At 43.1% G+C, this 14,128-nt stretch overlaps 1 protein-coding gene across 1 annotated transcript; it reads right to left on the reverse strand.

Annotated features, from left to right (window-relative positions):
* Nucleotides 1-63: 63 nt before the first annotated feature.
* Nucleotides 64-13,554, reverse strand: Slbp (stem-loop binding protein). The gene is made up of 8 exons (XM_055624294.1): nucleotides 13,356-13,554; nucleotides 13,157-13,273; nucleotides 10,156-10,260; nucleotides 6,622-6,681; nucleotides 6,104-6,241; nucleotides 4,153-4,302; nucleotides 2,404-2,485; nucleotides 64-947 (listed from the first exon to the last, which is right to left on the reverse strand). The coding sequence occupies exons 1-8, from the start codon at nucleotides 13,412-13,414 to the stop codon at nucleotides 831-833; spliced, it is 828 nt and encodes a 275-aa protein (XP_055480269.1). The 5' UTR covers nucleotides 13,415-13,554; the 3' UTR covers nucleotides 64-830.
* Nucleotides 13,555-14,128: the final 574 nt, after the last annotated feature.

The raw sequence follows: 14,128 nt of genomic DNA on the forward strand, positions 1-14,128 counted from the left end.
CTTATGCCAGGCAAGTGCTTCAGGTGGAAAAAGAACAGCTTGCCCTGACCGTACAGAGCAATGTTACAAATCAGTTAAAGCATCTTTATTTTTGCAATTATCATTCCATACAAAAGCAATAGAAATGCAAATATCGACAAGTTTACAATTGAATACATGAACAGAGTATCTGTACACATTATCATTTACAGCAATATTACATGGTAAATTAACTGATCATTTAAAAAAATGTTTCTAAATTCCTCTCTTCTACCTCAACTCTCAGAGCATGTGCTAAGATCCTACCTCACACTAACACTATTCCAAGTTCCAAAAATTAAGATTATATAACTTACATAAAAGCCCATTAATATAACAGCTTGACATCTTTGTTCAGAGCTTTGTATGAGGAAAAACTACATTCACATTGATAAAAGACCAGAAAATAAGTTTTTACAAAGCCATTGCAGCTGCCTGACTGAGAATACTTTATCAGTTACCTGTAAAGACGGCTGACTCTAGATTGGTCCTATAAACACATGGTTAAAATCCACTGCCAACCCATCTGAAGAGTAGCAACTGAAGTCTCAAGTTCTTGTGGAAAACCACAAGTATCCTGTTGTCTAATTTGGTAGGCGGAAAGATAATAGGGTTCAATCTTCACTGGACTTAGCTTCATTTACAATTTAAAACATGCGTAACACACTCACCATACATAAAAATAAGGCAAGAAAAACAATTTATCATGAGAAAATAAACTCTTTACAGAGGAAAAAAATACAAATGCACAGCAGCTCATGCCTTCCAGATGGCAGAGCCAAGTGTTTCCCAGAGTAACCACCAGGTGGCAGTTAACTCATGGAAGAGAAGTCTTTCAACGGTTCAGTTAAACAAGCTTCCAAATCAAACTCATCCTCCACTCGGCAGTCCACATGTCTGACTTTGGTAGGTGTGCCAGCATACACATCCTAGAAAACAGAGGCAGTCACACCCACATCAATTGATCACACAAGCTTCCTCTTAGTTACCCTGAGCACAAGCGAACTTGCCCAGCAGCAAGACAAAGCCAAGAAGACTAACATCATCTTGCCATTTCTGTAGTGTACATTCATGTAAAGTCCAGTTGTTACAACCACATTGTATGCTGTGAAAAAGATCAATAAACCTGAGTACACCTTGGGTGACACAGATGGGAAAATAAGGCAATGCATATTTGTTTACATATTCAAATATGGCTTGAGAACAGATCATAATTGCTTTGTGTTTAGCTACTTCAGATGCTGGGCATTATATATGAAAACAGTGGAAGGTCTCATTCACAAAAATAAAGGGATCTTTTTTATTGTAAATTGTATAAATGTACACATATGAACAAATGGTCATTAACTACTGAATCACTGATAAGGCAATTCTGTATAGCTCAGTTTCCTGGGGGTGACGGAAACCCTCACTATGCATGTAGCCCTAGCCACCTGGCAGGCCTGGAATTGCCACACAGACAGGCTAGCCTGGAACTTAAAAAGATCTATATGCCTCTGCTTTAAAGTGCTGGGACTGAAATACTCCACCAACCACTCAAAACCCATGGTTACTTAGTGTTGAATCTCTAATCTCCCTGCCTCCACATCACAAGTGCTGAGGTTACAAGCATGGATCACCACACCTGCCTTTAAAACACACAACTTTTACAACTACTCCCTGGACCAGGCAAATCCCAGCATGACAAGGCAGCAGCAGGAGGACTTCAGTGAGCTCAGAGTCAAACTAGTTTACACACTGAGCTTCAGCACAGCTAGGACTATAAAGAGAACAGCTAGACTATGTACAGTCAGGCAGTGGCAGAGCACACCTTTAATCTCACACTTGGGGAGGCAGAGGCAGCTGGATCTAGGAGTTTGAGGCCAGCCTGGTCTACAAAGCCAGTTCCAGGACAGGTAATGATACTACACAGAGAAGGCCTGTCTTCAAAAACCATTAAAAATGCTGGGAGGTGGTGGCGTACACCTTTACTCCCAGCCCTTGGTAGGCAGAGGCAGGCAGATCTCTGAGAGTTTGAGATCAGCCTGGTCTACAGAGTGTGTTCCAGTACAGCCTATGCCACACAGCGAAATACTGTCTTGAAAAATCAAAAACCAAAAACAAAACAAAAAAAGACCAATTATTCCCTTAAGAAGCATTCAGGAGATGTTCCCTAGACTAGCAGTTCACCAATGAAAGTGACTAAAGGTAGAATGAATCAAAAGCCCAAATTGAGGCCAACTGCTCAGAACCCAATCTGTAACCTGTGCTCAATTTGGTATTTATTAGTGGATTGCATACACGTTATAATTAAACTTCAGTTCTAACATCAGTTATGTGAAGTGGTATATATTGTCAAGTGACTTAAAACACCCAAGCTGAGAGAGACCCAAAATAAACACTTACAAAGTTATCCTGTGAACTTGTCTGGGACTCAGAGCTGCTTTCTGTGAATTCTGTCTCCATTTCCCCAAGATCTACAGGTTCTCTGAGAAATGAAATAAAACAAACATGTCAGTCACCTGCTACAATCAGAAAATGAAAATTCTAAGTTTATTTAACCACCCAAAACACAGTACATGTACGTTGTCCCCCAAGGTCAGTTCTGTCACAGTTGTCTAATTTAATTCCTGACCAATCTACTCAATACAGAAAACTGATGGCAACTACAAGTGATACACCTGCCCAACTCACAGAGGATACGAACCTGACAATCTGTGCCATTACTCATACACACCTGTAAATATCCTAAAAAATTTCATGTTGGGCTGGAGAGATGGCTCAGAGGTTAAGAACACTGGCTGTTCTTCCAGAGGTCCTGAGTTCAATCCCCAGCAACCACATGGTTGGCTCACAACCATCTATAATGAGATATGGTGCCCTCTGCTGCCCTGCAGGCAGAATACAGTATAAATAATAAATCTAAAAAAGAAAATTTTGTGTATTGGTATTTTGCCTCCACGCATGTCTCTGTGAGGGTTGACAGATTCTTTGGAACTGGAATTACAGAAAAGTTGTAACCTGCCATGTGGGGGCTGGGAATTGAACCTGGGTTCTCTGGAACCAGTGCTCTTAACCTCTGAGCCATATCTCCAGCCCTTTATTTTTGAGACAAAGTTTTTGTATGTAGCTCTGGCTGTCCTGGGACTTAATCCTGGTCCTATAAAGATTCTTAAAAAGCAGTAGCAAGACCAATTTACCTCTGGAGTGAGGGAATGACAGTGTGTTAATACCTTCTAAGACAGAACTTCAAGTTGAGCCTGTGTGCTAGAATTAAGACTCTGATCAAAACACCAAATATATAGCTAGGGATGTGACTCAGTCTGCAGAGTTCTTGCCCAGCATACACGGGGCCCTGGGACACCCAAAAACCTTTCAGAGTGTTAACTTTAAAATATCAAATGGGGGGAGCTGGAGAGATGGCTCAGAGGTTAAGAGCACTTGCTGCTCTTCCAGAGGTTCTGAGTTCAATTCCCACAACCACACAGTGGTTCACAACCATCTACAATGAGATCTGGTGCCCTCTTTGCTGTGTAGGCAAGCAGGCAGAACACTGTATACATAATAAATTTAAAAGAGAAAGAAGAGAGAAAGAAAAGGAAGGAAGGAAGGAGTCAGATGGGGTGTGTGATGCTGCAGAGATGGCCTGGTGGCTAAGAGCACTAACTAAATGCTCTTCCAGAATTTCTGAGTTCAATTCCCAGCTCACAGCCATCTAATGGGATCCAGTGTCTTCTGGTGTGCAGGTGTACATGCAGACAAAGCATTCATAGGTATGGGGAGGTTATTCAGGGGGAAAGTGAACCTGACGTCACATAGACATAAAGTCCTAATTTTGGAATCCCAGAATCCATGTCAAAGAAAGCTCACAGGCCACCTGGCCCACACAGCAACAAACATTACAAATATGAAACCCTGTCTCATACAAGGTAGAAAGTAAGAACTAATGCCCAAGGCTGTCTCCAACCTGCGCACACAGCCAGTTGTCCTAGACTGAACTGTTTTCTAGCACCAAAGACTAAATCAAGCACTGCCACCCTGCCACCCACAATCCTGGGCAGTAAAACAAGCCAGAAGGCTAGTGTCTCTGTTCTCTTGACCATGTCCAGGGTAATCTTGTCACTGTGGCAGATAAAGAAAGCAACAAAGACATACATTTCTTGCAAATCACATCCTTCTTCAGCGGGAGGATCCCAAAAATGCAGTGCCACCTTCCAGAGTTTAATCTGTTGGTCCCACGACCTCCGGCTATACTTCTTAAATTTGTTGGGGGTCCTGGGATGGATTCCAGGTTGTCGCAGATGTCTGCAGGACATAAGATCACCTCAGCACAGGCCATTCACACCTGCACAGTAACTAAAAGACTAAGCACACTTTGAGGTTAACATTTAACAAATAACTCAAGATTCTTTTTATTTCTTTTTGGCTTTTTAGAGACAGGGTCTCTCTATGTGGGCCTGGCATTGGCTAGGTAGACCAGGGCGGTCTCAACTCAGAGTTCCTCCCGTCTCTGTCTCCTGAGTGCTGAGCTGAGATTAAAGGCATGCACAACCACACCCAATAACTGAGATTCTATAAAGTGACCAAAGAAATGCATTAAAAGCAGGCATGAACCTGTACTCCCAACACTTGAGTGGCTGGAGCAGGAAAATGGTAAATGAGGGCAACCAAGGGCTGGATGTAAGGGCACAAGCCTTTAATCCCAGCACTCAGGAGACAGAGAAAGGCAGATCTCTGTGAGTTCGAGGCCAGCCTGGTCTATAAAGCAAGTCCAGGACAGCCAAGGTTACACAGAGAAACCCTGTCTCGAAGAAGGGAAAAAAAAAAAAAAAAAAGGGCAGGGGGTTGTTATATAGACCCTTTCTTTAAAATCTTACTACTTCTTTGGAAACCTTCTAGAAACATGTTTTAAACCTAATTCTGCCCAAAACACACACACAAAGACAAAAACAGCAAAAAAGCTCAACTCTTCTTGTATCCTTCTGTGTATCTGTTCAAGAGGACAATAAAGCTGCTGTTAGCATGCCTATAATCCCAACATTAGGGAGGCAGAGAAAGGTGGATCTCTTGAGTTTGAGGCCAGCCTTATCTACAGAGTGAGTTCCAGGACAGCCAAGGCTACACAGAAAAACTCTGTCTTAAAAAAAAAAAAAAAAAAAAAAAAAACCACAAGAGAAAATAAAAAAAAGAATATATTGTTTATAAGCAAGGTAATGGCAATTTTTTCTCCATGTAGAGACTGAAAGAGATGGCTCAGCGGTTAAGACTACTTGTTACTTTCAGAAGACCCTCTCTGTATCCACATAGTGGCTCAAAAACATCTGTACTATAGTTACAAAAGATCTGAAACCCTCATCTGGCTTCTAGAGGTACCAAGCATGCACATGGTATACTATAAATAAATGCAGGGAAAAAACACATTCATTCATACACATCTTTTTTTTTTTTTTTTTTCAAGATAGGGTTTCTCTATGTATCCTTAGCTGTAAGGCAAACACAGAAAAAACCCAGGCTGGCCTTGAACTCATAGAGAGCCACCTGTCTCTGCCTCCTTTAATTTCAGCAAATTAAAGGCATGTGCCACTACATGCTTTATACACATAATATTAAAGAAAAAAAAGGATACAATACCATGCCCAGCTCTCCAATTAGATACTTACATTCTTTAACTTGACTTTTACTTTTCTATTGTGTAATTTAATAACTACATATTTTATAAAACTGTAACTTTGTAAGTCCTGAGGATAAAATTCTAACATTGAAAGTTGTTAATCTTCATGCCCCTGGCTCTTCAGATGCTAATCTATTCTTGGTTTGCACTTAAATTCTTATGATTCCCTAATAAACATTTCCTTGCCAGGTAGTGGTGGTATACACCTTTAATCCCAGCACTTGGGAGGCAGAAGCAGACAGGTCTCTGAGTTTGAAGCCAGTATGGTCTACAAAGCAAGTCTCAGGACAGCCAGGGCTACACAATGAAGCCCTGTCTCAAAAAACAAAACAAGATAAACAAAAACTTCCTAGCAGGTGTGTCTAATATAAGCAACTCCTTAACAGGCACAAGGTTGTGGGGTAGAACTAAGACAGGCCTATGTGATAAGACTACCTGGGGACCTCTTTAATGTATCGATCATAGGCAATAGTGTTCTTCCCGTAATTGATCTGCTTCTGTCTTCTCATCAAGACACTTTCATCTGTTTCCACATCCGCTGGCACTGAAGACATAGACTCCTTTGAATCAGAACTGAAAAGAACGAAAGATTAAACAAGCCTTAGATTTAAGATCACTATGTGCCAAGAAAACACCAAAACAGTCACCCATCTCGATTTTAAATGATTTACAAAATCCAGAATCTTGGCTGAGAGGTGATGCCATACACCTTTAGTCCCAGCACTCAGGAGGCAGAGGCAGGTGCATCTCTGAATTCAGGACCAACCTGGTCTACAGAGAAAATTCCAAAATAGCCATGGCTACACAGAGAAACCCTCTAGGAAAAAAAAAAAATTCAAAATCTGTACTACAGGAATTCCAGTACACAACAAAGAACAAACTACCAATAAATGCTACTAGAATAAGCCCCTTACAATTTCCATTAGCAAATTAGAAGCATTTCTAATTTGTACCTTCCTGATGATGATTTTCTCTCTCTTCCAAAGTCATTTATGAGTAGTTTTCTTTTGTATCTGAGAACAAAATAAAATACTGCTGTTTTTAAAAGTATAAACAAAACATACAAAAAAATACTGTTTCAAAATCAAGAATGAAGACTATTTTAATTTCTAAAAACATTTGGGGGGGTGGAGACAATACATAGCTTGGCAGTTAGGATCACTTGTCCTTTCTTCCAGAGGACCCAGGTTCTACTGCCAGCACACACATGGTGGCTAACACCAGCTCAAGGGAGATCTGATGTCCTCCTCTGGCTTCTATGAACACCAGGCATACATGGGGGGAGGGGGCGCACGCACGCGCACACACACACACGCAAGCACGCAAACATTCATATACAAAAATTTTGAGTTACCACGTGGGTATTAGAAATCAAACCTGGAACATCTACAATAACAGTGAGGACTCTCAACCACTGAGCCGTCACTTCAGCCCTATAAAATTATTAAAAAAGACTGCATACATGTCACAGCAGATGGGCAGAGAACAGAGGACAACTGTTGAGAGCCAGCTCTTCCCTTTCATTATGTGAGTTCTGGGAGTCAAACTCAGGTCATTAAAGGCTTGAACACAAATTTTACCTACTGAATCATCTCATTGGCCCAGCATTATTTAAGTCTATTCCTTTATAATTTCTGCTCCAGATAAATGTTAATCCTTACATTCAAAAAACTGTTCCAAACATTTGTCTTTGCATTCCTGTGTTTAAGTGCATGCTCATGTGCGAACATGCTTGTGGAGGTCATGAAAACTTCAGGTATCAGCCAGCCCACATTGTCTCTAGAACAGATTCCCACTGGCCCAGGGTTTGCCAATTCAGCTAGACTGGCTGGCTCGTTGGCAACTCCCCTATCCCTGCCTCCCCAGCACTGGGATTACAAGCATACTCCACCTCACATGGCTTCTCTACATAATTCTGGGGACCTAACTCATGTCCTATGTGCAAAGCAACACTTTATGAAGCTCTAGCTTAGTTAGCCCTGCCTTTTCTTCCTTCCTTTCTTTCTTTTAAAGGTAGATCTAAGTTGCCTAGGCTGGCCTGATGCCAGCTGGTCTATTTTCAACATTTCTCAGTAAACATCATTTCAGAAGAGAAAGATTTGTCAAGAGCCTTAGTCTGCTGCTTAAAACAACCCAAATGAGAAAACATTGTTCTTATGCCCTCAGGCACATCACCTTACGCAGAGGTGTGCCCTAAGGAATCTTGACAACGTAACAAGCAAAATCCAAATATCACTTACTGCCAAGATGGAGATAAGAAACTTGGTTGTCATTAGGCCACATATCTTCCTCAGAATCAGCTAACAAACCCTATCTGACTTCCTAGCTACTTCTTGGTTTAAATCCTGTGTTCCAACAACATATTTCAACTAATCAAAAATGACCTTGAGATATATAGACCATACATTTCAAAGAGAAAGTCCAAAACAAATAAAACATAATAGAATCAAGGGAAATTAGAAGTACCCCCAAAGTTTGAGACCAACCTAGTTTACATAATAAAATCTTGTCTCAAAAAAAAAAAAAAATCTTTTTAACTGGCAGATGTAGCTCAGTTGTAAAGTACTTGCTTAACATCTACAAAGCCTTGAATTTCATTTCCTAGCTCCACATAAACAGGGCATTGAGATGTGACTGAAATCCCAGGACTCAGGAGGAAGAGGAAGGAAGATCTGGGGTTCAAAGTCAAACCTTGTTCCTTGTCCTAAAAAGCACACACCCACGTGTGTACACATGAACACGAAATTGTAATTAAAGCTTATGTGAGACGCTTCAGTAGGTTCTCACTCTTCCAGATATTTTCCAAAGTTTCTTTTCTTTCTTTTTTATTTTTGGAAACAGAACTTCTAGGAATAGCCCTAGAACTTACTATGTAGACCAAGATGGCTTTAAACTCAGAAATCCACCTGCCTTCCCAGTGCTGGAATAAAGATATGCAACTACAGCTAGCTATTTTCTGGAAATCTTATAAACAGAGGACTACATCATAGTGTGCCAGCTGTCTGTCAGGGGCACTATTTTACGAAGCAAGGTCTCTCATGAACCCAGAGTTCAGCTAGACTACTAAAATTTTGTGTTTGTGTGTTGGCTCTTATGTGCTATCACACATTTATAGAGGTCAGAAGGACAACTTGTAGGAGCTGGTTCCTAGGAATTGAACTCAGGTCATTACACAGCAAGTGCCTTTTCCTATGGAGCCATTTCTGGCCTTGGTTTGGTTAGTCTAGCCTGTTTACGACTGGGAATTCCATTTCTGCTTCCCAAGGGTTCTGGAATTAAAGGCAAGCCACCAAATCCACCCAGCTTTGAAGCAGGCACTGAAGAAGCCAACTCCAGGCCCATTCTTGTGAAGTAAGCACAGCCACTGAACCATCGCCCCTGCCCGATCCAGCTTTACACTATTAATTTAATTTCTGTCAGGCACTACCCTATGATCTTTTTAAATTCCTTAGCAATCCCTTGAAAATAATTCCAGGTCACCAAAATCCTATATATAACTGCCATAAAGACAACAAAGGGGGCTGGAGAGATGGCTCAGTGGTTAAGAACACTGTCTGCTCCTCCAGAGGTCCTAGGTTCAATTCTCAGCACCCACATGGCAGCTCACAACTCTTTGTAGCTCCAGTTCCAGGAGATATAGTAACTTCACAGAAATAAATGTAACTTCACATAAAATTAAAAGAAATAAAATTAAAAAAAAAAAAAAAAAAAAAGACAACAAAGTAGGATCTTGAAAAGCCCATATCCAAACTCTGGAGTATTCTACTTTCTTCCCCAGCATTTCTTTCTAGTAACCTCTGTGCTTAAGATCTATGTCTTTAGAAATGTCTTTTAATAATCTCCAACTTTGCTTCATACTGGCTTACCTTGAAATTCTTTTCTCTGGCAAAGCCAAGGCTTTACCTGAGTGGTAGTCCCTAAAAGATAAGCAACTCCTCAGGCTGCTGCAGGTGAAAATGTAAGCTAGCATACCAAGACCCTGGATTCAACTTTCAGCATTGACAAAAAGACAAAATAAAAAGCTTCTAAAGTTGGGGAGATAAATCCATGAATAAACTTTTCGTTTTTTATTTTTTTCCACACAAATGTAAAGAACAGGATTTGGATCTATGCCACCTACTTAAAAACCTGGTTGGAGAGGCCAGGTGTAGTGCCATGTACCTGTAATCCCAGCACTCAGGAGGCAGAGGCTGGTAGATATGAGTTTGACGATAGCCTATCTACAAATCAAATACCAGGACAGCTAGAGCTGCCCAGACAAACTGTCCCAAAAACAAGGGATGCTGATGTTCCTAAGGACTAACTGTCTCCCCCTTTTTTTGTTGTGCAGGGATCAATAAACTCAGGGATTGCTAGGCAAACTCATTACCATTGAGCAATAATCCCAATCTCCTAAAGAACAGATTTTTGCGAACCATATTCGAAGACATTCTATGAATATAGTTAGTAATTGAGAAACACACACACAAAAATTACAAAATATGTACCTTGCAATCTCTTTGTTAACTCTGGTCCTCATTTCATCCTCTTCAACTGCACTTGCCCAGTCAGAACATCTAGAACGAGGCTTAGGGCCTTCAGGAGTTGTAAAGCTACAATAGAGTGAAAATGCATTTAAACCATGAGTGTTTTATCTCAGTTTTTTTTTTTTTTTTTTTTAGGGAATACTATGACATGAAACAGGTGTTTCGATAATCTCTCAAAGCCTAGCTGGACATCATTAGACAACTTCTACCTACTGTGAATCAGTGCTAGATTACGGGAACAATCTACTACTGAGAAGGCAGAAGAGGCAAAAATCAGCCAAATATTGTCAGTGCCACAAAGAGCATCTACTATGGAACTTGGCTTTATGTCCTAAGTCAGAGTCTCAAAACAGTCTTGAAAACTCTTATGCTTCAGATACTTGGTAAGTGCTGGGAATACAGGTGTTAGCCACTATACCAGGCTTCAACGGGCTCATTTAGTCGCAAAACAAGATATGATAGGATTTTAAAGACTCCAGACAACAAAAATGCAGTGCTAAACACTAACCAACCCACATTGAGAATCCAATAAAACAGATGAGGTTTATCTTTTAAATGCACAAGACTCATAACATAATAGGTAAAATTACAATGTGGAAAAAAAATGAGGATATGAGTCTTGTGGATCTCAAGTTTTTTTTTTTTTTTATTTTGAAATAAGACCTATATAAACAAGGCTGGCCTTGAACTCAAAATGTGTTTGCCTCTGCCTCCTGAGTGCTGGAATTAAAGGCGTATAGCACCATGCCTGACAGCTTTAACTTTTGTTGTACTAAGAATTAGTCTACCTTAAAAGTATATCCCCAATACTTCAGTTAAATCTAACATCAAAGGGTTTGGTTTCATCTCAAGTAAATCTTTGGACAAGCTAATTCTTGTCCAGAGTAATGATACACACATGCCTGTAATCCTAGAACTTGAGAGTCAGAAACAGGAGAATCTCTGAGTTCAAGGCCAGCCTGAGGACCTATATAGTGAATTAAAGGTCTGCCAGGGCTATAAAACGGGACCCAGTCTTAAAAAAAAAAAAAAAAAGAGGAAAAGAAAGTACAAAGGCCAATGCACACAAGCATTCCTGTCATTGGCAAAATGAAGTGGCTATGTGGTAACCTATGAGCCAGAGGAGTCCAGACACCAGACCTAGAGAATTTAAGAATCTAACACTGGGGACTAAAGAGATGTCTCAATAATTAAAACGCTTGCTGTTCTTACAGAGGATATGGATTCAGTCCTAGCACCCACACAGAAACTCACAATCACTCATGTCACTCATGAATACAGATTCAGGGGATCCAATGTTCTCTTCTCATATCCACAGGCACCAGGCACACAATGTGGTACGCTTTTATACTACAAAACACTCATACACATAAAAGTAAATTAATCTAGCCAGACACGGTGGTGTACCCCTTTCATGCGGGGGGGGCGGGGGGCACTAGTGGACCTCTGAGATCAAGGCCAGCCTGATCTACCTAATGAGTTCTAGGACAGCAAAGGTCATATAATGAAACCTTGTCTTCAAACAAACAGGGTGGACTTGGTGGAACACACTTGTAATCCCAGCACTCTGGGAGGCAGAGGCAGGTGGATCTCTGTGAGTTCAGGCCGGCAAGTCCAGGACAGCCAGACTACACTGAGAAACCCTGTCTCAACAAAACAAAACAAAACAAACAATAAAACATACAACATTTTATCTTCAGATAACTGAGACTATGAAGGGTTCAAGGTTTTATCTCAATAAGGTTTTTTGTTTGTTTGGTTTTGGTTTTGTTTTCATTGAGAAAAGATAGTGTAGTCTCAAACTTACTTTGGAGTAAAGAATGGCCTTGAACTTCTGATTCTCTGGCCTCTAACTCCTGAGCACTACTGGGACTGCTGATACATACACTATCACCTTCCCTTTTATCTATCTTAGAGCTGTCTCTGGCCTCCCCGATAATCCCATAACTAGTCCAAAATCTTAAAATATGTACTGGCAACTCACATTTGCACATGATAGCCTCCCCAAGCTTAACAAGATTCCCTCTCAAGAAAAATCCGTCCACCATGGTAGCTGCTGCGACCATAGGGAATGACAGCACTCAACAGAGAGTACTCAAGGGTTTGAGTCAGTCTGACTTTCCTGTCTTCAATCAGCATTGCCTGTGTATTCAGAAGCCTGAATTCCCCACCACCTTCACGGCCTCGCTGAGTTAAGTCACCAAGACCCTTCTTCACCGGCCTTAGTCGCCCTGTCTTCACCTTCTCTTCTAGTCAGCTGTCTAGCGAGCACGTAGCCCTACAGGAAGGCATGATCAAAAACCCTGCGATCACCTTCCTCTTCTTCAATCATTAACAAAGGTCCCCCAAAGAGAGCACTTCCCTGAGCAGACCACAGCACCAGCTGACTCTTCAGGCACTCCTGGTCTCTCTGAGTGCTGGCCCGCCTCTATCAGGCTGCCAAGAGACCTAATTTTTTTTTTTTTCCAGCTCACTGCCTTATCTAAAAAGATAAAAATAAAAAAGATTTCATCTAAACACTGTGACAAAAGCTTATCAGTAGGAAAGGACCTAGGACCATCACGGAGGATGAGTGACCTGGGGATTCAATTTTAGTTTGCATCTGGCTTTCACGCAATTAATAAAACCCAATTACTCTCTCACCCTCACTAACACACACACACACACACACCCCTCCGGGGGTGAGGGTGTTCCGAAACCTTTTAACAGTTTTCAAAACAGTAGTCCCTGAAATTATACGCGAATATAAAACGCTGACCCACTCCGGATAAAACCAGTTTTGCTGCATTCTATCAGTCACTGGTAATAATGCTTCTAATACTGAGCAAAACGGAAGGGAATCTCCAGAGTAACCGAATTTACGCCAGCAGCTCCTAAAAATCAAGTGCATGGAACGAGGGTTCCTCGGCCCACCTCCAGAGCCCCCGGGCGACCAGCACGCTCCCACTGAGCCAGGGCCCACCTTTCAGGTCGAGGGTCCGCAGTCTGGCGCTCGCCTTCCTCGAAGTCCTCGGGCTTCCGGTCTCTCCCGTCCGCTCTGCGCTTCCGTCCGAGGCTCCATCTCGCAGGGGACCGCGGGCTGAGGACGCAGACCGCGGTCAGTGGGCGGGGACCCTCCCTCACAAACGACCGGACCCCGGAGCCCCGCACGGCCCGCTTACCTTGCGCCGCCGTCGCGGCGGCTCCCGTACCGGGGTGGGCTTCTAGGTCTGCTGGACATGGCGGCGGAGGGCAGAAGGGCGGCTCACCGGCGGGACGCTCGCTCGGCGACGGCACTGACGAGGTCTGCGCTCGCCTTCCCAACCGCCCTTAAGTGCGCAGCGGCCCCGCCCCAAAGCAGCTCCCGCGCGCGCGCTCGCGGGGCAGGGCGAGACCATCCGGCACGCACCTGTAGGGGAGCCCTCCTGGGCTCTGCGCGCCCCGCTGGCGGGCCCGGCTCCAGCCTACACCTCGGAACCGCAGGCGGTCGCCAAGCCCCAACGCCTGGTGCAGCCGCCCAGAAGGACGGGAAAAATGGAATAGCCCAACTAGGGCGAAAAGGGACTGGCGACCCCCAACCCCCAGCGCCCGGCGGCCTTCCAAGAGACTGGCGCTGTGGCGGCTGGCTCTCTGATTGGTGGCCCCTTCGCGGGCCCACGGGGTATTGGCGGGAGATTGGGCAGTGCGCGCCACTGTCACTCAAAGCAAGTGGGCGTGGCCACGCCGCTGGTGCCGGCCGGAACACCCCGGTGCAGTCTAAGTTCTGGACTAGCCCCTCCCACCCAGCCCCGCAGTACTCTCCGAGGGTTGGCCTGTACTTTAAATCCATCCTTAAGCAGTGCGAGGGATCCCTTAGCAGACAACGCAGGTGGTGGCCTTTTTCCTGCAAGGCTCTCTGCCTTGTCTCTGGTGCTGTCCTCTGCTTGAGTGACGACATGAAGGCAGGACTCCTTGC

This window comes from Psammomys obesus, unplaced genomic scaffold, assembly GCF_907164565.1.
Source record: "Psammomys obesus unplaced genomic scaffold, mPsaObe1.curated_primary_1811, whole genome shotgun sequence".
In the NCBI taxonomy this organism is placed as follows: Eukaryota; Metazoa; Chordata; class Mammalia; order Rodentia; family Muridae; genus Psammomys; species Psammomys obesus.